We start from the raw sequence: 24,020 nt of genomic DNA on the forward strand, positions 1-24,020 counted from the left end.
TGAAGGAGGCCACCCACCCAGGAGTAAAGATGGAAAGTCCTGGACTCCAGGAGGATCCCACAGACACCACAGCACCAGGGTGACGATGGTGACAATCATGGATGACTGGGAGTCTCCATAGACATCAGGATCAAGGGCATCAAAGCTGCCAAGGTGGGCCAGGAAGAATACCCCAGCCAGAGGCCCCTCCCAGCAGGACCTTCTTGTCTTGGGACTTAACCATGATTGGGGGCACTCTGCAAGAGCCCCCCACCTAAGCAGTTTAGGGTGGCAGAGAAATCCAATAGAATTATTCTCTGCCTGACCTCATTTCATTTTTTCCCCTCTTAACGTTTTTATTAATTTATCGAAGTATAAAATACAAAGGGGAAAAAAACATGGAAAAGAAAGATGAGAGAGAGGGGAAAAGAGAGGGTGTAGTTAGCGGGAGAAAAGAAAAAAGAAGAAAGCACCAACGTCCGACTCTCTTTAGCACAGCAGAAGGCAACAGCAGCATAGCTACAACTTTTTGCAAAAAAATATAAAAAAACCCACAACAGTTATGTACAAGCCATTTCTATAACAATAAGCCTGTCTTGTTTACAAAAACAGAATCAAAGTTTCATTATTATTTTTTCCTCATCGCAAACACAAAATCCGGAAGCAATTTCAAAATAGAGACAAAATTAAATGCAATCTCTTATTTGGATAAAAGAAGCAGTTTAACCATCTCTGCTTCTTCCCTTTGCTGTGGGGAATAATATATCATTCTCGTGTTTTCAAATCTAATCCATCATATTTCACCAGCTTTGGAATAGGACCTCCTTTCATTTCCAGGGACTTCCAGAGAAAGCAACGGGACTCCCACAACGGCCGTAGGAGTGAAGCCTTGTCCCCGTTCTAATTCAAAACAAGTCTATCCCAGTCATTAAAGACCAAATGGAGGCCGCTGAATGAAAGGGTGACAGATACGGCTGAACAGGAGCCTTCAGCCTCAGGGAAGGTGCTCTCGCCCACCCCAGCCTGGTGCAACTACACAGGGCACAAACCTCCCAGTCTAAGGAGAAGATCTTCTCATGAAGGCCACCTCGGCAAAGGGATCGGGGCCTCCGTGGCGGGCCAAGTTCTGCTTTCCCTCATTGGCAGGAACTGACCTGGTCCTTTCTAAATGCCCACTAGTTGGCAGGCAAAGGCACTTTGACTCCCGGCTACAGGTATGTTCACCCACCGGAAAGTCAAGTGTGACTTTTACCCAGCCTCCCAGACTCTGACCTCAAATCCTGGATCAGCTGCTAAATGTGCACCCCATGAGCCCTTCATTCAGCGAAGCCATTGGGAGCCCTGCCAGGCCCAAGCAAACACACCAGATGTGAGCAGCCCTGGAAAACTGCAGTCAGCTGCACAACAGCTTAAGACCCATCATTACCAGCCTAGAAACTGAAACGCCTTTTCATGCTTAATGGACTCACACCCGCACCTACATTTCTGTGAAAATATAAACTCTCTGGTCGAGGCATGAAGCAAATGAAAATAAATATAATCTTCCTTTTTTAAAAGAATGGGGAACTCCAAGCATTTTGGGGACAGAGTGACTTTGTGTTGTGCAACATGCTCAGCCCAGCTCATGTGAAATGGTGGTTCAGGGAACTCAGTCTATGCATCGCCGGCATATAGAAATCAAGAGACAAAATATAGAGAGAAAGTATTTCCAGCATTATTACAGAGCTGGAAGCAGCAAAGCCACAGCCACACAGCCTGAGCGCTCTGCAGTCAGCCATGGAACCTCTTCATTCTTCTTCCCATGTGAGCTCCTCCACCCATCGCTTGCAATTGCCAGATCCCCCATCTGCTTTCCCCTGAAAAAAACTCCAGGCGAGTTCTGACAGGGAGTCCGGCAGAAGAGAAATGAGGGTGGGCTACACAAAGACCCCTCCCAGTTCGAGTTGCCCAACAAGAAAACTCAGACCGAGGCTGAGCTTCTTTTCCTCGCTAGCCCCACCACCACCACCATAAAAATCCCAGCGCAGCAAATATATTTACATCTACGGCCCCCCTGAGAAATTAAAAAGCCTGCAATGCAGCAGCTCTAATGTCTCCACTGCCGTCGGGGGAAAGAGCTCAGGCCAAAATGCTGCACACTGAAATGGGGAGCTCAATGGGCAGAGAGGGAGCCTGCAATCTTTCCACGCAGCCACATTTCGTTTCACCCTTCCCTTCCACCACAAAATATTCCTTCCCCGCCTAACAGAGTTGTAATTTTTGGAAGGTCCTTCATGAAAAAGCTACTTTGGCAACGATTTACTTCTTCCCCCATAGCCGTCCAGCCTTCTCAACAGGTAGAATAACTGCAGCTGTTCTACTATGAGTTGCAAAATGAATTCCGTTCACTCAACAATGCAACTTTCTGTGATTTTGCTTTGAAGGGTGAAGGCAACACAACAGCTTTGATCCTCCATATTAACAGGGTCTCTCCAAGCGCCAACAGCGGCCTTCACAGGACACGGAGGCTGCAGCCAGACCCAGGTTCAAGCATCAGCAGCAGGGTGGGGGGAGGATTCTGCTCTGTGCGAGACACCCCAAGCGCTGCACCTAACTTGGAGGCCCCTCTCCGAAGGCCTGCTTGGGGCCGCGTTGCCAACAGCTGCATGAACGACAGCGGGTGTAGCTGGAAGGGGCTGCCAACACCCCAGGGGTCTCCTGGGCAGTGGGGGCAAGGTGCTTCTCCTCATCTCTCCAGCCCTTCTTCAGAGGCATTTTCCTCGGGGGGGGGGGTGTTCAGAAACCGGGAAAAAGCCACTTCCCCCTCCCCCTCCCCCAAACCCCACTTACTTTTCCGAAGTCTCTGACGTCAAAGAGGTCGAAGGGGTCGAAGAGCTCGCTGTTCCGGAGGCCGAACTTGTCGTGGCAGACTTTGAGGAAAGTGCGGATGTTCTTCAGGCAGAGGAACTGCAAGAGAAGGGGAGCCTTCAGAGCCTTTCCCTCAGAGAAAGCCCCCTGCCTCCCTCCCTCCACACAGTTCACTCCCCAAGGGGGAGATGCCCCACACCCCTCGTCCTGCCTCCACACGGCCTCTGGGACTCACCCAAGTCGGGACCATCCAGCTGGACAGGCTGGTCTCCACAGGCTCAGGGCCAAAAGGAGGCCCAAGGAAGCCAGAGAGACCCCGGGCCCCTCTAACTCAGACCGGGCAGCCAAGGGGCTGGGAGTCGAGGGCTCTGTGGTCTCATCAGATGCACCAGTGGGAGCTCGGCCTCCCCATGAACCAGCCCACTTTTGCATTTTGCGCACGCGCACACACCCCTCTGCTCAAATCCCCCTGTGTGTCCTGAGAACTAACATCTTCTCAGCCTTGGATGGAAGCAGAAGAGGAAACCCTGCAAAGGGGTTTTGAAACAAGGTTGTTAAAAATCAGGGCCTGGATTATTTTTGTGTTATTTTTTAGCTGCAATATTGAATTTGGAAGGGCACAGATTGGTGCAGTGGCCTAAAGTTGCAGCTTTCACCTCACAATCAGGAGGCTGTGAGTTCGATCGTAGGTAGAGGTAGGTATTTCTCTCCCTGGGGGCACTGAGAATATATCTTCCTGCGAACTCCGCACTGGCGATAGGAAGGGCATCCGGCCAGAAACACTCAGCTCCCTTTGGTTGCCCCGACCACCCCAATGCAAGGGATTATGGGATCTTTAAATGACAAAAAAAGCCCCCAGATGCTGGTGAAGCTCTGATGCCCTTGACCCTGCCAGCCTCCAATTCAAGCAAGGCCCCACTGGGGGTGGAGGGGGCACTTCTGCATAGAGTCAGGTGAGCTTCCTTCACTTCCCTGGCCTACAGCTGCAGAGAGGGATGGGGAGGGGGCTTCCTTCCAGGGCTTTACTGCCCCCTCAGCCCCACGAGGGTCCAAACGCAGAAGGAGCAGGGGCAGCAGGGAGAACCACGGACTGAGGTCTCCTCAGAGCTCCGGTTCAGAATTGAGGAGACCCTCTTGGGGCTACCCGTCCTGCCGGGCACACCAGGACAGTCCCTGCCCGTCTGCTCAGAGGCTCTGTTGCCAGGTGGGCCACTGCCCAAGCCAGGGGTTCCTGGGAAGCTGCAAGCTTTTTCTGGGCAAGAGAGGCCCAAAGACCCTCCCTGGAGCCCTTTCTGGGCCGCTGCTTATCTTGCTGCAAGCAGAGCCAAGAAGTCACTGAGCTAAGGAAAAATGCCTCTCTTGGGAGGGGGGATCTGCTTGGGTGTGTTGAGGGGGTGGTGGTGTTAAAGAATTGCTACTGCAGCTGTGGAGGTAGGGGGACAGAGTAAAGGGTGAAGCCCCAGATGATACTCCCCCACGCCTCGCTCCAAGGCCCCAGAGGCAGCCCCACCCCATTGCCTGTGGGTCTTGCTCTGCTTTTCCCCTCTGAATGGCTGCCTTTTCCTTGCAGGAGAGGAGAGAGGAGGCCGCCCCATTCAAAAGAGAGTGTCCGTCCCCTCCAAAAAAAGACAGAGACAGGTTGTTCTCCGCAGCGGATGAGCAAAAGGTCCTGAACGTTTCTCACAGAAAAAAGGAGCATCTTTGCAAAGCTGAAATTCTGTTTCCTGACCATCTCCCACCCCTCCTGGCTCCACTGGCCCTTCCCCAACCCCCCCCCCCTTTCCTAGGGACCTGCCACCTTCAACTTTTCCCTTCCTTGCAAAGCTGGGCTCACCCAAAGCAGCCCTGAAGGTAGTTGGGGAGGAGGCAGCCTGGTCGATGAGCCCCTTCCTGGCCAGGTCATTGGGGTCCCAGATCAGGCCCTTAAGAAGTGGCTGCTCCTTCTCCCCCCCTCCCGCTATCACAACCGACACAACTGCAGCAGGAGGCAAAGGGTGGAACGTCTGGAGGGAGGCCTGGAGTATGTTTGGCCTGGAGGAGAGGCGATTGGGGGAGGCAGGTCCTCTCTTATCAGGCTGGGCAGAAAATGAATTAAATCCTAGCGAGAGGAATTAGATTTTGCTTCCGTCTCTGCTGATGAGGAGAGCTCTTTGCCAGGGGATCGCACGCCCCCCCCCCGGCCACTGATGGGTGCTGCTCTGTATGAGGCAGGGGTCTGTGGAGAAAGCTGGGCAGGGAGACCCTCCCCCTCTCGCAAGGCAGCCCCACTGTGGGCTCCTCCTGTGCCTGCCCCCTCCCTGGTGGAGGAGGGTGGCACCCTGCCCCCCGCCAAAGCCTCTGCCAACAGGAGGCCATGGCTGAGGCTGGTGCCAAGCGCAAGTTTTCTTCACGAGGACAACCAAAAACCGAAAGCAAAGACAGATCGATGAGATCTCTAAACTACAGTTTTCACTAGTGGGAAGTTACAGACACCTCGCTACATTACTTGTGGAACTCCCCACCACAAGAACCATAGCAGGATTATGGCAGGGCATGGGGGAGGGGAAGACTCCTGGCAACAAGGTGGTGAGCCCAGCCACCCAATTCCCAAAGATGAGCCGATATCTCTGCCCCTTCTTCACACCAACACAAAACGCCCGACTGCTGCCTCGCCTGCTTTCTCCCCCTGAGGCCCTTAGCAGGACTAAGAGGCAGTCTTGGAAATGGAAAAAAAATGGCTGCATTCATTCCATCCTTTGTAAATTTATCAGGCTAGAAACTGGGAGGAGCCGAGTTCTAATCCCGCTCTAGGCAGGAAGCCAGCAGGCCAACTGTGGGCCAGTCCCTCCTTCAGAGCCCTAGGAAAGACACAATGGCTTCCGGAAAAGCTTGTGTGAAAGTTGCCAGGGCTTATGCAAGCAGGAGCTCACACTGTCCTGAAGCCCCCCCACCGCCCACCCCCCCTCCCAGTTGATCTCAGCCAGAAGCTGCTTCCTGGGGAGACCCCTCCTGTCCCCCTTTCCTCAAGGGAAAGGATCCGAAATCAGTTCAAGACCCAAACCGGCTCTTCTCCCCCAGGCCACAAATTTTCCCCTCCAAAATCAACCCTATGGGGAGGAGGCTTTTCCTGCAAGCCTCCATCTGAAGCCCCAATGCTTAGTAAAGAGGGAGAGCAGAGTCCCAGTTACACCCCCCCCCAAAGTATTTTCTGAGGAAACTCCTCTGGAATTTGTGTCACTCCCCAGCAGGCACTTTTCCTAACACCCCCACCCCACCCCCGTTTCTAAGTAATTCAACTCTGTTAGTGCACAAGCTGCCCCCCACCCGTCACCCAATCCCAGCTGCTCAATTTCAGCCAGAAAGGACTCTGCCCTCCCCTCCCATAGGGGAGACCCCCCCCCCAAGAGTCTCCAGCAGCTGGACTTGCTCCCGGTTGATTGGGCCTCAGCCTTGCTGCCCAATGCACCAGGCAGCCCTTGGGCCAGCCTCTCTCTGTCAAACTTAGGAATGCCCCAGCAGGCATTGTCCAAAGCCTCCAAGTTGATGATGGGGGAGAAACGTGGCCTGGGGACATGGGCGGTGAGCTGGGGCGGCTGCCGTGTCAGTAAAGAGGGTGCCCACAGCGTCTCTGCATGAGACTCTACTCCCAACTCAGAACAGCTCAGTTATTCTGCACACCAGGCAGAGATCTGGAAGATCTGCTTTTGGGGGTCACTCTGGAGCCAGATGTGTGCAAACCCCACAGAGCAGCTGCAAGCAGCTTCACAGCATTCGGAAAACAGAGGTAGAGAGCAGGCAGGGCCCGTGTGCCAGGCGAGAGGACAGAAGGCAGGGCCCATGTGCCAGGCACAGCTGCCATGTTCAAACCTTCAGAGAGGGGCAAGAACACGGTCAGAAGCCCAAAGCACACGTCACTCCTGGTTTTCTTAAGGTTGAGATGCTCCCCGTGGCTCTCAGTGCATCCCACAGCCCCTCCTCCTCCCAGAGCTGGCCCAGGGCTTTGGGGCTGGAGAAGCCTTGGATGCCGCCCCCCTCAGGCTGCTCTTCTTCTGGGTCTCTTCTGGGTTGCAGCCCCCGCCAGATTCAAGCAGTGAAGCACATTTCTCCTGCCAATGGAATTGAGCCCAGCAGGAAGATTGGGCATGAATAGCAACGGTCTGCCAGAGATGGAGGAGGAGGAAGAGGAGGAGGAGGAGGAGGAGGAGGAGGAGGAGGAGGAGGAGGAGGAGGAGTGGTGTCAGCCCCGGGGCGGGTGTCTGGGACACTCCCAGGCCGCCATCTAAATCAGAGGGTAATGAGGAGGCTCCTCCACCCTTCATGGCAAAGGCAGTCCCAGGCCACAAAAGTTCACCTATGAACCAAACTATAAGGCAGAAATCATGGAAATCTGAGCCCCTGACCCTGCAGGGGGGGAGTGAGATGGGGGGATAACTAGCAGGGAGCTTCGGCCTCTCCCTCCACAACGAGGCGCCTTCGGCCAGTGTGGCTGTTTTGCACAACTAGGAAGAAAAGGGTCCAGGCTTTTCAGCAGAGGAGAAACGCTGAGCTTTTCTCTTTAAAAGCAAAAGCCCCCTCCCGCTCTATGCAGCTCTCTGGGCTGCCCAATGCCAACCCCCAACTGCACAGCCTCCCTTCCCCATACCAGGAATGAAAGGGGCCTCTTCCTCTCTGGCATACCTGCAGAGTCTCCACCTGGGCACCTCTCAAGCCTGGAGCCGAGGGAGTAAGGGGCACCCACCACCCCCTTGTCCAGTCAGGACGAGACAACAGCAGAGAAGGAAGCCTTCTCAGCCAAGGGGGTCTCCACAAGGCTTAGGAACCGCTTTGAAGCCTCTTTCCCTTCCACCTGCAGCCCCATATGGTTGCCAGAGCACAGCACACACCTAGAGACCCATGCCAGCCAACCTGGGGAAGGGGCTACAAGGCCTGGAGCAGGGGCAGCTGGCCAATCCCCCAGTGACCCCTTCCCACTCATCCCCTCGGAACAGCACCCTTCCAGAGGCCCCAAATTCTCCCCCACCCCCGCACCCTCAGGAGCCTTGAAGAGCCAACAACCCTGAATATCACAGAGAGTCCAGCTGCCCCTCCCTTCACACATGACATCCCTCATTCTGAGGACCACAAACTCAGGCTGAAAAGGCAAGAGTTCTGGGAAAGGAGAAAACGCAAAAGCAGATATTTTTGTAAAAAGAAAAAAGGGGGAGGGGGGTGAAGGAAACACCCAAACACTTTTGGGTTTTTCAACTCCAAAGAGCCAACTAAGAATGCTGTGCTTGTGCAGAGTCTGGGCGAAACACTCCTTTGCACCCTATGGGTGACCACATGGACACAGGGACGTCTAGCAGGAATCCCCTGAAATGCAGTGGAGAGAAGTCCCAGAATGCAGAATAGTTGGAGTCGGAAGGGACCTTGGAGGTCTTCTAGTCTAACCCCCTGCAAAAAACCCTGTACTATTTAAGGCAAATGCTTGTCCAATCTCTTCTTAAAATCTTCCAGTGTTGGAGCACCCACAACCTCTGAAGGCCAGCCATTCCACTGGTTAATTGTTCTCCTTAGTTCTAGGCTGGATTTCTCCTTCTTCAGTTTCCTTCCATTGTTTCTTATCTTCAGGTGCGTTGGAGAACAAGTTGACCCCCTCTTATTTCTTTCTTTTCTTTTCTTCTTTCTTTCCTTCCTTTTTCTTTTCCTCCCTCCCCCACCACGAGGCAGTTGACGAACCCCCTGAGGATCAGGGGGGGGGTACTACCTCCAAGCCTAATCTAAGTCCTAACATGGTGACCCTCTTAGAGGAGCTGGGTGTCTCGGCTGCTCTGCAAACTCTTAATCTGACTTCAGGCTTGGCTGTATGAATCTAGAATTGGAGTGTGTGTGTGTGTGTGTGTGTGTGTGTGTGTGTGTGTGTGTGTTGTTCACAGTTGCCCCAGGATTTTGACACAAGCACACACACAGTACCGACTTGATCCAAAAAGTGAGGTGGAGGGAAATATCACAACTGCATTACTTATAACAAGGGGGAGCAACATTAAAACTGATTGTATTATTACTTTGTGATTAATATTGACATGTTTATTATGATTATGAGTATTGCTGCATCTCTATTTAAAACCAACTGTGCCCAGACAACATGCTGTTCAGATAGATATGGAACTTTTTATGTTTATTAAAAAAAGGATCAATAAAACGTATCTATTTTAAAAACCGAGACCTTTCTGACGTACATTGCCTAGCCCTGGAGAAAAGGGCCTCCCATTGTACCGAGAGGGCAGAACCAACGAGGAGCCTCATGAATAAAAGGATTTTAATGAATTTCACTGAATGGCTTTATTCACATCCTGAGCCCTGATATCCCACAGACGATGCCAACTGCCAGGCGTAGATTGCATTCAGGGGCAGTTGCAGATTTGTCACAAATCCCCAGGCTTTGCTGGGTGGCTTAAATCCTCCATCCTAAGGGGGAGGGGAGAAGTGGGGATCTCCCCTCACAGGCCAATCCCCATCTCTTCTGACATTTGTTAGCTGCCGATTAGTGATGGATGGTCTGAAATGTCAGCTCAGCCTTCATTATTTTCACAAACAACTTAAGTCAGAGAACATGCCACCTCCTCCTCCTTCCTCCTCCTCCTGTTTTCCCCACAACCACCCTGTGAAGTAGGCTGGGCTGAGAGGAAGGGTCTGGCCGATTGAGGGCAAACCTCCCCAGACTTTGGAGGCTTCCCTCTCATTCCTGGAAAATTCTCTGCCAGGAACTTTGGAGCTCTTTGCCCAGCTGGGAAGAGGAAGGACCAAGCAAGGGGTGGTGAGAGGGGGGGGGCATGAGAGCTTCTGGGCGTTTGCAGAGCTCTAACTCCCCCCCCCCACCATGCCACCCATTCTCTTTTGCACTGGAGCAAAGTTCCTGGCAGAGGGAGCAAAGTGCCCGTTGGGTCCACAATGCCAGCAGACAGGAGACGTTGAGCGATGCTGCCCACCTGTCTGAGGAACAGGCCCTTCTGCCCCATCCGCCAGGAGGGCAGCTCTCCCAGGGAAGCGAGGCAGACGCAGCACCCAGTTGCAGGCCCTGGACTAGAGCAGCCCCAACTGCAGGTGAGGATCTAATGATGGGGGGGGGCACCAGGAGGAGTCTGGAGCCCCCCTTCTGAAGAAAAGGGCAAGGCCTCTACTGAAATATCGGATGTGGTGGCTCTTCTTGTGGCTGCAGAGGAGAAAAACTCTGTGCTGCCAACTCTGAATCCCGAGAGGCCACAGGGACAGCAAAAACCAAACCCCCACCTGCCCCACAAGGGGAAGCTGGAGGGAATGGCCAAGGGCCCAGCATGTGGCCCCAGTGGAGCCTGAGAGGCCACATTCACATCATCATCATCATCGCATGAAGGCTGGGAGGGAACCCCCCCCCCCCGTTCCTCAGATGGCTTTTCATGCCACTGGCACACAACCAAATCCTCCTCCTTGGAGGTATCCTCCAATGGACATTATTCCCTCCTCAGGCAGCCACATTAAATGAAGCCACCCGGCTTCTCCTGCCACCCTGCAGAAGCCGCCCTCGGCCTCTGGCCTTCATTGCAGGCATCTGCACCGCCAGGCCAGGTGGGGCAGTTGGGGCAGAACCTGCCCAGCAGAAGCCCTCCCCCCATACCCACACCCCAATCTCAGGGCAGCAGCTGGCAGTGGAAGAGGGGAAGGGGCTGCCAAAGCCAGTTCTTCCTCAGGGGCTTTTTAGGAAGGAATCCCCAAGGGAGACCCTCAAAGGCTCCCTTTTCCATTCTGAATTGGCTTTCAGGGGGCCTGGCAGGACCCAAGCCCACCTTGTTGTCTGGACAGAGAGGGCAGCAGAATGCCTGGGGCAGGATTAGAATCTTTGGACAGGGGGGGGGGGCTCCTTTGGCCCTCACTTTCCAACTGCCTTTCTGTAATATTGGCTGCATTTTACACATTACACAGCATCATACTCAGATTCTCTATCTGGAAAATATCAATCAGGCAGAGAGTGACTGGCCAGAAGGAACTTCCTGCTTCAATCAACAAGGCGATATGTGTTCAACCAGACCGTTGAAAAAAACCAGCCTGTGCTCTCCTCCTGACCACTCAGCCATCAGAGACGCTTGCTGCTTATCACCCACCGAGTCTTTGAATTGGACCATCCCACCACCGGTCAAGCAAGCGGACCACTGCCCAGTGCTCTGGACCAGGGGTCTCCAACCTTGGCAACTGTAAGACTTGTGGACTTATGCTGAGCTATGCTGGTTGGAGAACTCTGGGAGTTGAAGTCCACAAGTTTTAAAGTTGCCAAGGTTGGAGACCCCTACTCTGGATGGTTTCTAGCCCTGGCTGCAGGAACCCCCAAGGTCTCCGCTCTGCCAAGGGATGGAGGGGGTCGGCTTGTCCCCCGCCAAAAGCCCAAGGAGTGGCTTATGGTCGGTGACAAGGGTAAAGTGCCGACCATAGAGGTAATCGTGGAACCTCTTAATCCCGGACACTGCAGCCAGAGCCTCCTTGTCGATCTGGCTGTAATTGCGCTCCGCCGAGGAGAGTGTCCGAGAATAAAAGGCCACAGGGGCTTCTGAGCCATTAGGGAGGATATGGCTCAGGACAGCCCCTACTCCAAATGGGGAGGCGTCACACGCCAACGTCAGAGGCAACCCATCATGATATTGAATGAGGACTGCCGATGACGTCAGCGTCTCTTTGACAGCCGCGAACGCATGCGCTTCGCGGCTTCCCCAGTGCCAGGCCGCGGATCGGTCGAGCAACCGATGCAGCGGCTCGGCTAGTGACGCCTTGTGAGGAATAAAGGGGGCGTAAAAATTGAGCAGCCCTAGGAACGCCTGTAGCTCCGCCCTGGAGGTGGGAGCAGGGGCGTTCCTAATGGCGGCAATCTTAGAGGGTGTAGGGTGAATGCCTTGGGCATCTATTAAGAAGCCCAAGAATTCTACCCTAGGGACAGCAAATGAGCATTTGCTGCTTTTTAATTTTAATCCCGCGCCCCTGAAACGACAGAGGACCTTCCTTAATACTTCGATGAGTTCTGAGCGGCTTGTAGCAGCGATCAGAACGTCATCGAAATATGGCACTACCCCCGGAAGTCCATGGAGCAGGCGCTCCATGAGACTTTGGAAGATCCCCGGGGCCACGGATACGCCGAATTGTAGGCGGCGACAACGAAAAGCCCCACGATGAGTGACGATGGTCTGGGCAGCCGCCGCATCGTCATCCACCGGGAGCTGTTGATAGGCTTGCGCCATATCCAGTTTGGCAAATATGCAACCCTGCCCCAGGGAATGGAGCAGGTGTTGCACCACAGGGACTGGATAGGGGTTTGCCTGAAGGGCCAAGTTGATCGTCGACTTGTAGTCGGCGCAGATTCTCACCGAGCCATCCGGCTTGACCGGAAGAACTATGGGAGTCTCCCATGGAGCATGATCGACTGGCTCGATGACACCCTGCGCCAATAATTTGTCAAGTTCGGCGTCAACCTTGGCCCTTAAGGCAAAAGGCACCCTGCGGGCTTTCAGCCTAATAGGAGCAATCTGAGGATCTAAGCTAAGGGAGATGGGGGTTCCCTTATAACACCCCAGCTGTCCATCAAACACATCAGAGAACTCCTGCAGGACGTCCTCAATTGTCGCAGTTTTCACTTGGTGGACCCCCCCGATGGACAGTCCCAGTGTCTTAAACCAATCAAGGCCAAGAAGAGCCGGCAAATTGTGTTTTACAATTATGATTGGCAGCTCTCCCTTGAAATTGCCATATCTAACAGGGATAGGAAAGGATCCCAGAACAGGGATCAACTTCCCTTGGTAGTCCCTTAAGAGTACCCGGGATGGGGCTAACTTATTCTGGGGAACTGTAGGGCAGAGGTTTGAGAACATGTCCCAAGATAATAACGATCGGGAGGAGCCGGAGTCCACCTCCATCTGGCAAGGCTGACCTGCCAGGTGGACATTGGCCGTGATTTTACGGTTGCCTGAGGAGGCCTGGTTGATGGAAGTCTCCACTTCCTGCGGCTCGGAAACAGTGTGGCAGTCATCTCCTCTGCGAGCTGGTCTCTGCTGGCGGCGCTGTTGCTGCTTGGTCCTCTCAGAAGTTTGGAAGAAGGCAGGGGCCGGCAAGGAGGCTCGGCACACTTGGGCGAGGTGCCCCTGCCTCTGACAGCGGCGGCAGATTGCATTTTTGAATTGGCACGTTTGGCGGTCGTGGCGGCCTCCGCAGCTGAGGCAAGGCACCCTGGCGTTTTGCGGTGCGGCTGTGGCTTGAGCAGGTGGCTTCCGCCGTGGTTGTGCGCGGACTTGATCGATGTTGTCTGGCTCCCGGTCCTCACAAGGGATTATATCATCATAGTCAATGTCATGCACTTGTGAGGCCGGTGCCGGGTTAGTTGACAGCTGTAGCCGTTCCAAATCGGCGGTCGATTGCTCCGAGAGCTCAGCTGCTCTGGCGATCTCGACTGCTTGGAGCAGCGTAATGTCATGGTGGCGGAACATGCGGCTTCTTAAGTGTACATCCCGCACACCGCACACAAACTGTTCGACTAGGTTTTCTTCTAGGTTCGAAAAATCGCACTGGGCCGCCACAGTGCGCAGGGCTTCCAAAAATTGACTGATCGTCTCCCCCGGCTTCTGTACCCGCCTCCTGAATGCGAAACTGCGGGCAATTTTGGATGGCGTTGGGGCATAGTGCCCCTTTAATTTGGCCATCAAGTTGTCCCAGCCCAATTTGTATGCGGGTCTGGGAGCAGCCATGGCTCTGGCTGAGGCAAACATTGAGGGTTCGCAGCATGATAAGAAAAAGCTGCACTTCTCCTCATCCGTTTGAGCCTGATTTTTAGTTGCGATTAAATATGTTTCAAAGCGCTCCATGAATCCTTCCCAGGATTCGCCGGCGGAGCCGAAAGGAGCGAAAGGCGGCAATGAATTCATACTGGCTAAACTGACTTGTGAGGAGCGGATGGACTGAAAGTCGTGACAGGAAAAATTTTCCTCAGCGTTCGGTGCTGGCGCGGACAGCGACTTACAGCAGCTAGCTGGAATAAACTCTCTGTCTTTAAACCTAGGCTTGCGTGGAATCGCCGAATCCCATCCTCGTCGCCAGTTTTAAGTATTGACGGAGGGACAACGCACAGCCAGGGTTTCAAACAAGAAGAACTCTTTATTCGGTTGAAGGCGATTCAAGGGACGGAGAACTCCCGCCAAGGTATTTATATTCTTGTTTAACCAATCACTGGCCGGGGACACGACAGCAACTGCTGACGTCAGTCCCTCGGCCAATCAACAATAACAGTGCGTCGGCAACACCCTCTGGAGCTCTCAGCCAATCAGAGAGCTCAGAGGATGTTACTGACAGTCAGAACAATTAACCAATATTTAACAGCTGGTTGTGCCCAACAGAAGCAGCCAAAAATCTGCAGGAATTAATGCCAAAATCTGCTTAGGGCCTTTCAAATAAAGGTGCCTCTCTTCAGCCAAAGCTATGAAAGTTGTCAGGAATTCAAAAGGGGGAGGGGTTAGGGTCAGAAGCGAAATAATATATACATGTACAGGTATGATGACATAATAATGTTGATATAATGACTGTAAGGTGTTGTAGAAGGGGAAAAAATTAAAAAAAATATGAGAAAAAAGTGGGGGAGGGACAGGGTGATTCTGAGTCCATAAAATTCTTCTGGCAAGACATGCCAGGTGCGTGTGCAGAGAGCATTCCAGCCTTCTCCAGATTTTCACAGCTCAGCTTGTCGCTTTGTCCTTACCCCGGTCCTCATGAATCAGCCCTGGCAGAAAAGGGGGGGGCAGCTTTTGGTGAGTGTGGGCTGCCCTTGACTGGAGTTTGGACACAGTGGAGCAAATAATGATGTAACATGGATGGGCTTGATGTGCAAAGGGGCACAGGATAGAACATAGAATAACAGAGTCGGAAGGGACCCTGGGGATCTTCTAGTCCAACCCCCTTGCCTAGACAGGAAACCCTTTACCACTTCAGACAAATGGCTGTCCAACATCTTCTTAAAAACTTCCAGTGTTGGGGCATTCAAACTTCTGGAGGAAAGTTGTTCCACTGGTTAATCTATCAGGAAATTTCTCCTTAGTTCTAAGTTGCTTCTCTCCTTGATTAGTTTCCATTCATTGCTTCTTGTCCTGCCTTCAGGTGCTTTGGAGAATAGCTTGACTCCCTCTTTTGTGGGGCAGCTCCTGAGATATTGGAAGACTGCTATCCTGTCTCCCCTGGTCCTTCTCTTCCCTAGACTAGCCATGCCCAGTTCCTGCAACCGTTTATCATATGTTTCAGCCTCCAGTCCCCTCATCATCTTGGTTGCTCCTCTCTGTACTCTTTCTAGAGCAGGGGTATCAAACTCGATTTGATTGAAGGCTGCATCAGGGCTGTGTTTGACCTCAGCGGGGCGGGGTAGGTGTGGCCAGAGTGGGCATGGCCAGCTCATCATCACTCATGTTGGGGGCACCTGTCAGGAGCTCCTGAGCTCCGTTTTCACCTGTGATGGGCTCTTGCAACCTTCTGCCAGCAAAAACAGAGCTGGGCCGGGGGGAGGCACATGCGGTCCTCCAGAGCTCTATTTTGCTGGCATAAGCACCATAGGCCAGTCCTTCACGGTTTCCAGGGCAGCCCCGCGGGCTGGATCCGGGTCCCAGACCTTGGGTTTAATACCCACGTTCTAGAGTCTCAACATTTTTTTTTACATCGTGGTGACCAAAACGGAATGCAGTCTTCTCAGATATTTATTTCACTGATCAATTTATACCAACCAAATTTCATATCTTCCCCTGAGGAGTAAGAGGTTTTTCTTGGCTTATGCAGGGAAGCCAGGTGGAGAACGGAGGTTGCAGTCCTTCACTACGCATAACCCACAACCCTCACCCTCCAGATGTGCACAACTCCAATTTCAACAGGGCCAACTGGGCACACCAACACACAGCCATTCTCACTTCCTTCGAGAGACCAACGTTCCTCACAGCAGATACACACACCAGATGCTACTTTTCTACCAGAATTTATCATTTCCTCATCATTAGTAAATATTTTACCAAAATAAGAAGATGTAGCATTTTGTACTACTTTCCACTGTTTGTGTGTCACATGCGATCGTTTGTGTTCTTTTCCCCATCGGGAATGACATCTCGGTCATCGGTCCAATCACATCCAGATTCATCCGCCTGACCTTGGGGAAACTGGTCAGGGGTCTCAGCCAACAGGATGGCATCTCTGGCATGCAAAGGAAGGCACACTTTGTGTCACACTGGCCTTCCAAAGCTTTTACCGGGGCGCACATGAGAGGACAGCCATAGGCACTTCCGCCTTAGTCTGGGAGCGTCTCTTAAGCTTCCCACGTGGCCAGGTTCAGCAATCCACCTTCAGCTCCACTGCCAGACACACCAGCCATCATTATGCCAGCCTGATTGCCATCATACATTTACTAAACAAAGGTGTGCTAAGCTGACTTTCTCCCAGTCGCACGTTTTTCTGTAACCTGCCTTTATCTGGTCTTCACAGAAAAGCTGCGCAGGCCTTGCTCTGGGTCTCTCCTTAGGCTCTTTTAATTATTTTTCAAATTCCGTTCTAGCCCTCCTTGCAGTGCCTTCAATCTGCCTTCTGTGGAAGATAACATAATTTCACTTTTCTAGTCCTCGATATAAGCACATTAATTCCAAAATTTAGCCATCTGTCAACTGCCTCATTATATGAAGGTCCTTCTAGTTTCCCTGCCTGCACCTGCAGCCTTCCCTTGCCCAACCCCCTTGCCCTGGTGGCCGCAGTTCCGCCTTTCTCCCTGGACCCTCAGGGCGTTCCTTTCCCCTCTGTCCTCTGGCCAAGCTGTCCCCAGACCCCCCCTTCTGGCTCCAGGATTAGTAATCCCTTCCCTCTTCAGGAGGCTCCGTTAGTCCTCTTCTCTCTCCCGCTCTGATTTTACAAATAAAGGTAGCCCTCAACTTACAACAATTCATTTAGTGACCGTTCAAAGTTACAGTGGCACTGAAAAAAGGGGACGTACGACCGTTTTTCATGCTTACGACTATTGCAGCATCCCCATGGCCACGTGATCAAAATTCTGACAACTGACTCACAGTTATAACAGTCCCAGTGTCCCATGGTCCCCTTTTGTGACCTTCTGACAAGTGAAGTCAATGGGGAAGCCAGATTCACTTAACAACCGTGTGACGAACTTAACTGCAGTTGTTCTCTTAACAATGTTAACAAGAAAGGTCGTATAATGGAGCAAAACACACTTAAGAAATGTTTCACTTAGCAACTAAGCTCCATTCACTCAGCTTTCACTGAGCTCAATTGTGGTTGTGAGTTGAGGGAGGCCTTATCCGTTCTACTGATATGCCCCTTTCCCTACCTCCTGCCTTCTCCTTCATCTCTCCATCCCCAGAACTCCACACCCTCTGCTCACATTTGGTAACACAAATCTTTTTCACCATTTTCCTTGCTGCTTCCCCATTCTCTTTCCTTACCTCCACTTTCCATTTCTCCTGCTGGGAGATTAATCTACTTCCTACAGTCCTGCATCCCAGGCACTTCCCAAGATTCACAAACCAGGATAAGCCTTAGTAAGGCCACACCTGGAATACTGCATCCAGTTTTGGTCATCACACTAAAAAAAAAGATGTTGAGACTAGAAAGAGTCCAGAGAAGAGCAACCAGGATGATGAGGGGACTGGAGGCTGAAACAGGCAATGAACAGTTGCAGGAACCGGGCATGGCTGGTCTAGTGAAGAGAAGAACCAGGAGAGGCAGGATAGAAGTCTTCCAATATTTGTGGGGCTGCCACAAAGAGGAAGGGGGGTGTCAAGCTGTTTTCCAAAGCACTTGAGGGCAGGACAAGGAAGAACGGAGAGAAACTGAACAGGGAAAGATTCAACCTGGAAATAAGGAAAAATTTCCTGATAGTGAGAACAATCAACCAGTGCAACAGAAGTTGCCTTCGGACGTTGTGGGAGCTTCATCCCTGGGAGCTTTCAATTAAAGACTGGACAGCCATCTGTCAGAAATCGTACAGGGTCTCCTGCTTGGGCGGGGGAATGTGGACTAGTTGACCTCCAAGGTCTCTTCCAACTCTGTTAATCCGTGACCTTCCACATCAGCAATCCATTCATGCTGTTCAAAGCATGGCCTGCAGGTAAACGCAGGCACAGATTTATGCTTAACCAAGAGGCTTATTTATGCATCTGAAGTAAATCAGGTTGGGCTTTCTTCCCTCAGCAGAGTCCCCCCACTCTCTTTCATTCTTAAATTGTTTTTCTGTCCTCCTTCCTCTCATTCTCGTCCATCCATGTCATTCTTTCAGAGCTTTTTATAGAGGTTTCCAAAAGTGGAATTCAATCCTCCCGTGGTCACTATATTCACCAAAATATAGAATTCCTAAGTATGAATTCTTGCTTTTTGCAAGCCCCCCAAAAGCCCCCATTCACCCAATTCCTCCTATTTCATGCACAATTAAACCTGGTCCTTCCCCTCCAGGCAGACGTTCATCTCCTCACTTACAACATGACACCCGTTTGGTTCCCGGCCCTTGCAGCCTCCATCTTATTCTTCGTTTCACAATAACACACACTGTAGCAGAGTTTCTTTATTTCGCTCATGAATTCATGCTAATTATCATTTCCTCCTCTTACACCCCAAGCGGCAATCTTTCCTGTGCCAAGGACACCACCGGATATTGGCCTCCACTGCTTTTCCCAGAACACTTTTAGTACGGTAATATGCAGAAGGTGCAAATGAGGCAATAAGCCTTAGTGGCGTCCCTGCCACGTGCTGCATTGGGTGCAAATGGTGTGAATGCAAAACCAGCCCATTTTGGAACAGGGACAGCTCATCCTTCTGTGCAAAGCTCTCTGGAAACTACCTGTCCAGTCAACCGACAGTTGTCGAAATCCCACCGAGGAGGGGCTATGCGCAGTGCCCCGGCAGAGTCAGAATAGGGCTGTCAAATCTAAACTTCAACAAAGAGAAGATGGATTGGGTGGAGAAAGAGGAGGGAGGAGTTAGGAGGAGAGGGAAGGACGCCAAGCACATAATAGGGAGGGAGGGCAGAGCCAAACAAAGGGAGGTTTAAAGAAGACTTCTAGGATAATTAAAGTCAGTCTCCAAGGGTTTTTGACTCCCCAAAACGTAATAATTCCACCTTCTTTTTCAAGGCATCTGCAGATCTTCTGGTACTCGCTTCTCTTTCGGTGTCAAGAGCCTGGCACGCGTAAAATATGCAGACCTTTCTCAATGTTTTAAGTTTATCAATGCAGTGATGGAGTCACACATTTTTGAGACTGGGCTTGGTTAGCTCTTCCTTTGGGTCACCAAGTCCTGGCTAAGAGAGAAGAAAGGCCGATCTGTGAGTCTGCAGCAGGGCGTGGAGCCCCAGCCAGTTGCCAAAAGCCAAGGAGAACTTGGGAGTCTAAAAGGAGCTTCCGGGCCAGAGATGTTCACTGCCTTCCTGGAAGCCCATTAGCTTTGAGGGCAGCATTCAGCAGCCTCCTCCAAGGAGGGATCCCCCCTCTGCCCAGCTCTGCCCCCCAGCCCTGTGGGGATTAGGAGAGTTCTCAGCCAGTCAGGAGGGATCTGGAGCCGGGAAGCAGGACAAATCAAAGGTTCTTACAGCCCAGCCATTATTTATTTATGACGTTTTAATCAGGGCAGCAGACGGTTTCCAGGCCCGGCCAGCCGGGGAGGGGGGGCATGGAAACAGCCGTCCTCCTGGCTTAATCCCGAGCAGGAAGGGAAAATCTTCTGAGGAGCTCCTTCGCTCCTGGGGGCTCAGTTCTGAGGGCACACGGCACTTTTCAGCTGTGTGCTGCACTTATACAAACACTGTCATTGTGATGGTAGTTGTCATCCTCATTACTACTTCCAGCCAGAGAAGTGCAAGGAATGCAGAATCTGGGTTGGCAGGGGGAGGAAAGGGCTCCACATGGAATTTATTGTGCATTAAACGTTCAAGCTTAACTGAACAGGAGAAAAGGCACCGAGGTCGTGCTATTAAAATTTAGCTTTTTGCTCCAAATTTTGATATTGTGACCTACAAGATCAGTGACTCAGCCCAACCTACAAGGAGTTCAAAGGAATGTGGTTCTACACACACACACAGAAGAGTATCTGCATTCATGAAAAGGCTTCCATGGGTTCCAGCAAAGACCTGGCTGCGCACAACAGCAAAGGCTCTCCCTGGGCAAGGGATAAAGAGGCTAAAGGGTTCGCTTAGTTGCACAGGTACAGATGAACAGAGTTGGAAGGGACCTTGTAGGTCATCTAGTCCAACCCCCACCCCACCCCCACCCAAGCAAACGCTACACCATTTTTGACAGACGGCATGGAAAGGGCAGGGGCTGCTCTGGGACATAGACACACGCACACACACCAGCCAAGTGCCACAGCTAGAAAGGAAGGTGGGCAGCAGTCAGGCTGGGAAATGAGGCAGAAGGTTCCCCTCACAAGAAACAGCCAGACTTAGGGAGACAGGAGGGGCCCCAAATGCTTCCAGGACATCTTGGGACTCCCAGCCTGTCACAAAGGGAGAAGTTCATGGCCTTTTTCTGTGGAACTCCTGCAGACCCTCCCCCCCATCTCCAACTCCCCCCCCCGGCATTCTTTTGATTTCAGGAAACCTGGTGGGCAGCAAGAATACCTTGTGCAACAGGATTGTGCTCTGCAGCTCTTTTGAAGGAAAAGAACAGACAATTGTGGAAACGGCAAGGAGCCCGCAAAGAGAAAAAAGGAGGTGGTCAGCCAGATTTCACCATTTTGGTGGCTGAGAACCCAGAAGCTTTAACAGACTGGATGGCCAAGAAGTTGAGTCTTGTCAGTAAGTGGAGTGGAAAGGTTTGGGGGGGGGGAGGTTGTGTGTGTAAAACCTGGGTTTGAGGGGCCAAGGCTGCAGGGCACCATCCCTTGGGTTGAAGGACGTGACTGCGAAAAAGAGCTTGAAGCCAACCGATGCCCAAGAAGCACCACAAACACACACAGGAGGCACCTTGGCCTTCCAAGCAGCAGTTCCATCCTTCCAGGGCTGCCACCCCCCTCGGGCCATTCTGCCCCCACCTTTGGGTCTAAGGCAGCTGTCAATTGGCAAGGCTAGCTCAAATATGACACCACCACACAAAGTAGGCAGAGTCCATCAGCTGCTGCCCAGGAGATCCGATTGCCAAGGGCTCGCTCACCATCCCTGCCTCTCTGGGTAGCTCACAGGGGGGCAGTCCAGACCCCCATCCTCTCCATGCTCCCCTCTCCGCCCCTGCTTCTTTCAGCCTTCAGCCTCCCATGATGGGCTGTTTTTTGTTCAGTCCCTCCTCTGCTTGGACTGCCTGGTCTAGAGTGGTTTCAGACAGTCTCTCTCAAGGCTTGGCTGCCTGTAGGAAGCCCGGAGGAGAGAAGCTGACCATCTTAATACTGAACACTAACCCAGATTCCTGGCTTTCGGTATTTTGGTTCCCTGAATTGCCCCTCTTGTGTTTTCCTTGATTTTTGCACACAAGGGATGCAAATGGAGGCCATTAACCCACCAGACATGTGTGGGGAGCAACGTGGCCAGCGCATGGTTAAGTGGGCTCCTGGAGAGCAAAGGCTAGGTCAGCAGCACCCCACTTCAACCCTGCGTGTTCCTGAAAGGGCCTCCCTAGACAAGAAGGGCTAGTTCCTCCCCAAAAGCAGGACTCCTCCCCCTCAGGACCGATGGAGAGGTGAGAGTGACCACTCCCCGCCTTCCTTTCTGCCAGGCTGAAGGTCTTTTCCAGCAATTGGACCAATTTCAGAAGCAAAGTGAATGAATGGCAGAATTTATCTGCACAACACACAAAGACACACAAACACTTTTAAAGCACAGGGTGACCTTCCCTTCCCCCTTGCCAGTCCACAGTCCAGGACACAAATGCAGGCAGTGAAGCTCTGCAGCTGCTCCTAGATCCACAGCAGAGCTCCCTCCCTCAGAGCCCCCCCCCCCCCCAGGCTCACAAGGGCCTTCCCCATCGCTGCCAGTCCTGCAAGAAATCCTGGCAAAATCCACTTCATTAAACCTTGAGAAGGTTCAGATTAGTCTTGGGAGCAGCGCCCCTTCCTCCTCAACATTCAAGCGGAATCCTCCTCCCAACCAGGACTACACAGCCCATCCGCCCAGCACCTCCCTGGAGTCCGGTGAAAGTATCCGGGGTGGAAAAGCCCAGGGGCTGCAACTCCTCTCGGGCCGGAAGGCAGCCCCCTCCCGTTTAAAGGCACCCGGACTCTGCGTCTCTAGCGGAGAGGCGACCCTCTCCAAACCCCGAGCAGGAGGCCAGGGGCGATGGGAGCCTTCAGCAACGGGCCCTCCTTCCCCTACGGGAGACTCCCCCGCCGCCAAGCCAAAGGGCCGGCCTGGCTGGGCAGCAGAGCCAGCGAGCCGCCCAGCCGCTTTCGGCCGGCGGACCCGGGCCCTGCGGGGAGAGCAACGGACGACTGGCGACGAAGCCGGCTCACTCGAGGCCCGATTTCGAAGCAGCCGCCAAGGCAGGAGCCGCCGGCGCCCTCCATCCGCGCCTCCCCGATCTGCAGCCCCGGCAGGTGCCACTCGCCCTCGGGACCCGCTTCCCGGAGCCCGCGCGGAGGCGCCTGCGGGGCAGAGGTCGGCGTCCCCGGCGCTCCCCTCGCTCGACCCGCGCGGGAGGGACGGCAGCGGCGGGCAGGGGCGGGGAGGGCGACGGCGGCCCGAGCCCCTCGCCCGTGCCTGGGGGGGGGGCGACGCCCCGGAGCGCGCCCTACCTGCGACATCTGCGGACGGAAGTTGATGTCCTTGAGGTCGACGGAGCCGGGCGAGAGGTTGTGCAGCAGCTGGCAGAGGAGCACGCCGTCCCGCAGCGCCTGCGCCAGCTCGAAGACCACGGCCGATGGCCAGACCACGCGGTGGTTGGCGGGCAGCACCTTGCAGTCGATCAGCCAGCGCCCGCACTGCCGCCACTCCGCCATGGCGCCCGGGGGGCTCCCTACGCCCGCCGGCCCCGCCATCCTCGCCCAGGGGCCTCCGCCATAGACCGCAGCAGCGGCGGTAGCAGGAGGAAGAGGCGCCGCCGGCCCACGCCCAGCCTCACTGCGGAGGGCGCTGCTGGAGGAGGACGGCGGAGCGGGGCACGGCGCCCCGCCGCCCCTTCATGCCCGCCGGCCGCGGCGCTCTCCTGCTCTGCGCCGCCCACGGCTCCGCCGCACTCCAGCCCGCCTGTCCCTCCGCCTGCTGCTCCCGGGCCGCCCCACCGGCGAACAAAGAGCCCCTGCCGGGCCGCCAGCGCTCCAAGCCGCCGGGCCGGGCCTGGGCTCTTTTGTGAAGAGGCGGCGCGGCGGGGTCCCCTCCCCTCCCTCCCCGCCCCTTCTCTCCGCCCCCGCGAGCCGGCCGTCGGCGTGGAGGGCGCGGCCGCGGCGGCTCCTGGCTGGCCGGCTGGAGAAGAGCGGCGGGGCGAGCGAGGGGCGGCGCCGGTTCCTCCCAGGCTCCGGAGCGCCGCCTTTCCAGCGGAGGTGGCGAGCTGCAAGCCGTGCAGGGTCCGGCGACGCCGCGGGGTCCGGCCTGGCGAGAGGAAGCGGCGGGGCCGGCAGGGGAAGCCTCCGGCTGCCCAAGAAGCCCCGGGAATAGCGGTAGCCCCGTCTCGCCGAGACCACCCGCTGCCCCATTCGCCCCCCCCCCCGGGGCTCTGGAGCCCGAAGACGAGGGTCAGCCTCGGGGTCCGCCTGGAAGGGGAGGCCGCGCGTGATGGCGCTGCTCTGCCTGCCGTGCGTTCAAGCGGCGCTTCGGCCGCTTTTTGTGCAAAGCAGCCCCGAGTTTCTTGGGACTTGGAGAGGGGCAGTTGGGGCGGGGGGAGAGATGGTTAGGTGTTTATGAAGAAAGCAGCGCAGGAAGAGACGTGACGACGGGAGGAAAAGGGAAGCGGGCATTCGACGTCTCTTAAGGGCCTTCAGAGTCGCCTAGAAAAGTTTCCCAAACTTTGGGCGAAGGAGGCCGTCCGTCGGTCTCATGCAGGCGCGAGGTGGGCGGGCCTGGATTGTGATGCCCCGCCCACTGCCTGCAAATCCTGACCTTTATGAGCATCATCTTCAGTAGCTGCAAGTTTTCCTCAGACGCCAATTCAGAATTATAATGCGAGACAGCACCGAAGTGCATAAAAGCTTTTTTAAAATCTATTTGTATCCCACTTTTGTTATTTTTACAAATAATCGGCAAATGTATCCAACACTTTTCTTCTCACATTTCCCCCATAATACACCAG

General features: G+C 53.9%; 1 protein-coding gene across 12 annotated transcripts in view; it reads right to left on the bottom strand.

Moving 5' to 3' along the window:
- Positions 1-23,090, bottom strand: part of VAV2 (vav guanine nucleotide exchange factor 2) — a 143,803-nt gene extending 120,713 nt beyond the window's left edge. For 7 of the 12 annotated variants that reach the window (XR_015695455.1, XR_015695456.1, XR_015695454.1 and 4 more), the window contains exons 1-2: positions 22,531-23,089; positions 2,809-2,925 (exon numbers count right to left, since the gene is read on the bottom strand). Coding sequence is in view for 9 of the 12 variants with exons in the window: in XM_087704484.1 (XP_087560610.1) it covers positions 2,809-2,925; positions 22,531-22,773 (360 nt within the window). In the remaining 3 variants the exon portion in view is untranslated. Of the gene's footprint in view, positions 1-2,808; positions 2,926-22,530 lie in introns of all 12 variants that reach the window. The other 5 variants (XM_087704487.1, XM_087704486.1, XM_087704488.1 and 2 more) reach the window with 3 other exon arrangements.
- Between the last annotated feature and the right edge of the window lie 930 nt (positions 23,091-24,020).

Source organism: Thamnophis sirtalis, unplaced genomic scaffold (genome assembly GCF_051295495.1).
Source record: "Thamnophis sirtalis isolate CommonGarterSnake01/CBP01778 unplaced genomic scaffold, rThaSir2_p1.2 scaffold_2, whole genome shotgun sequence".
NCBI classification, from domain to species: Eukaryota; Metazoa; Chordata; class Lepidosauria; order Squamata; family Natricidae; genus Thamnophis; species Thamnophis sirtalis.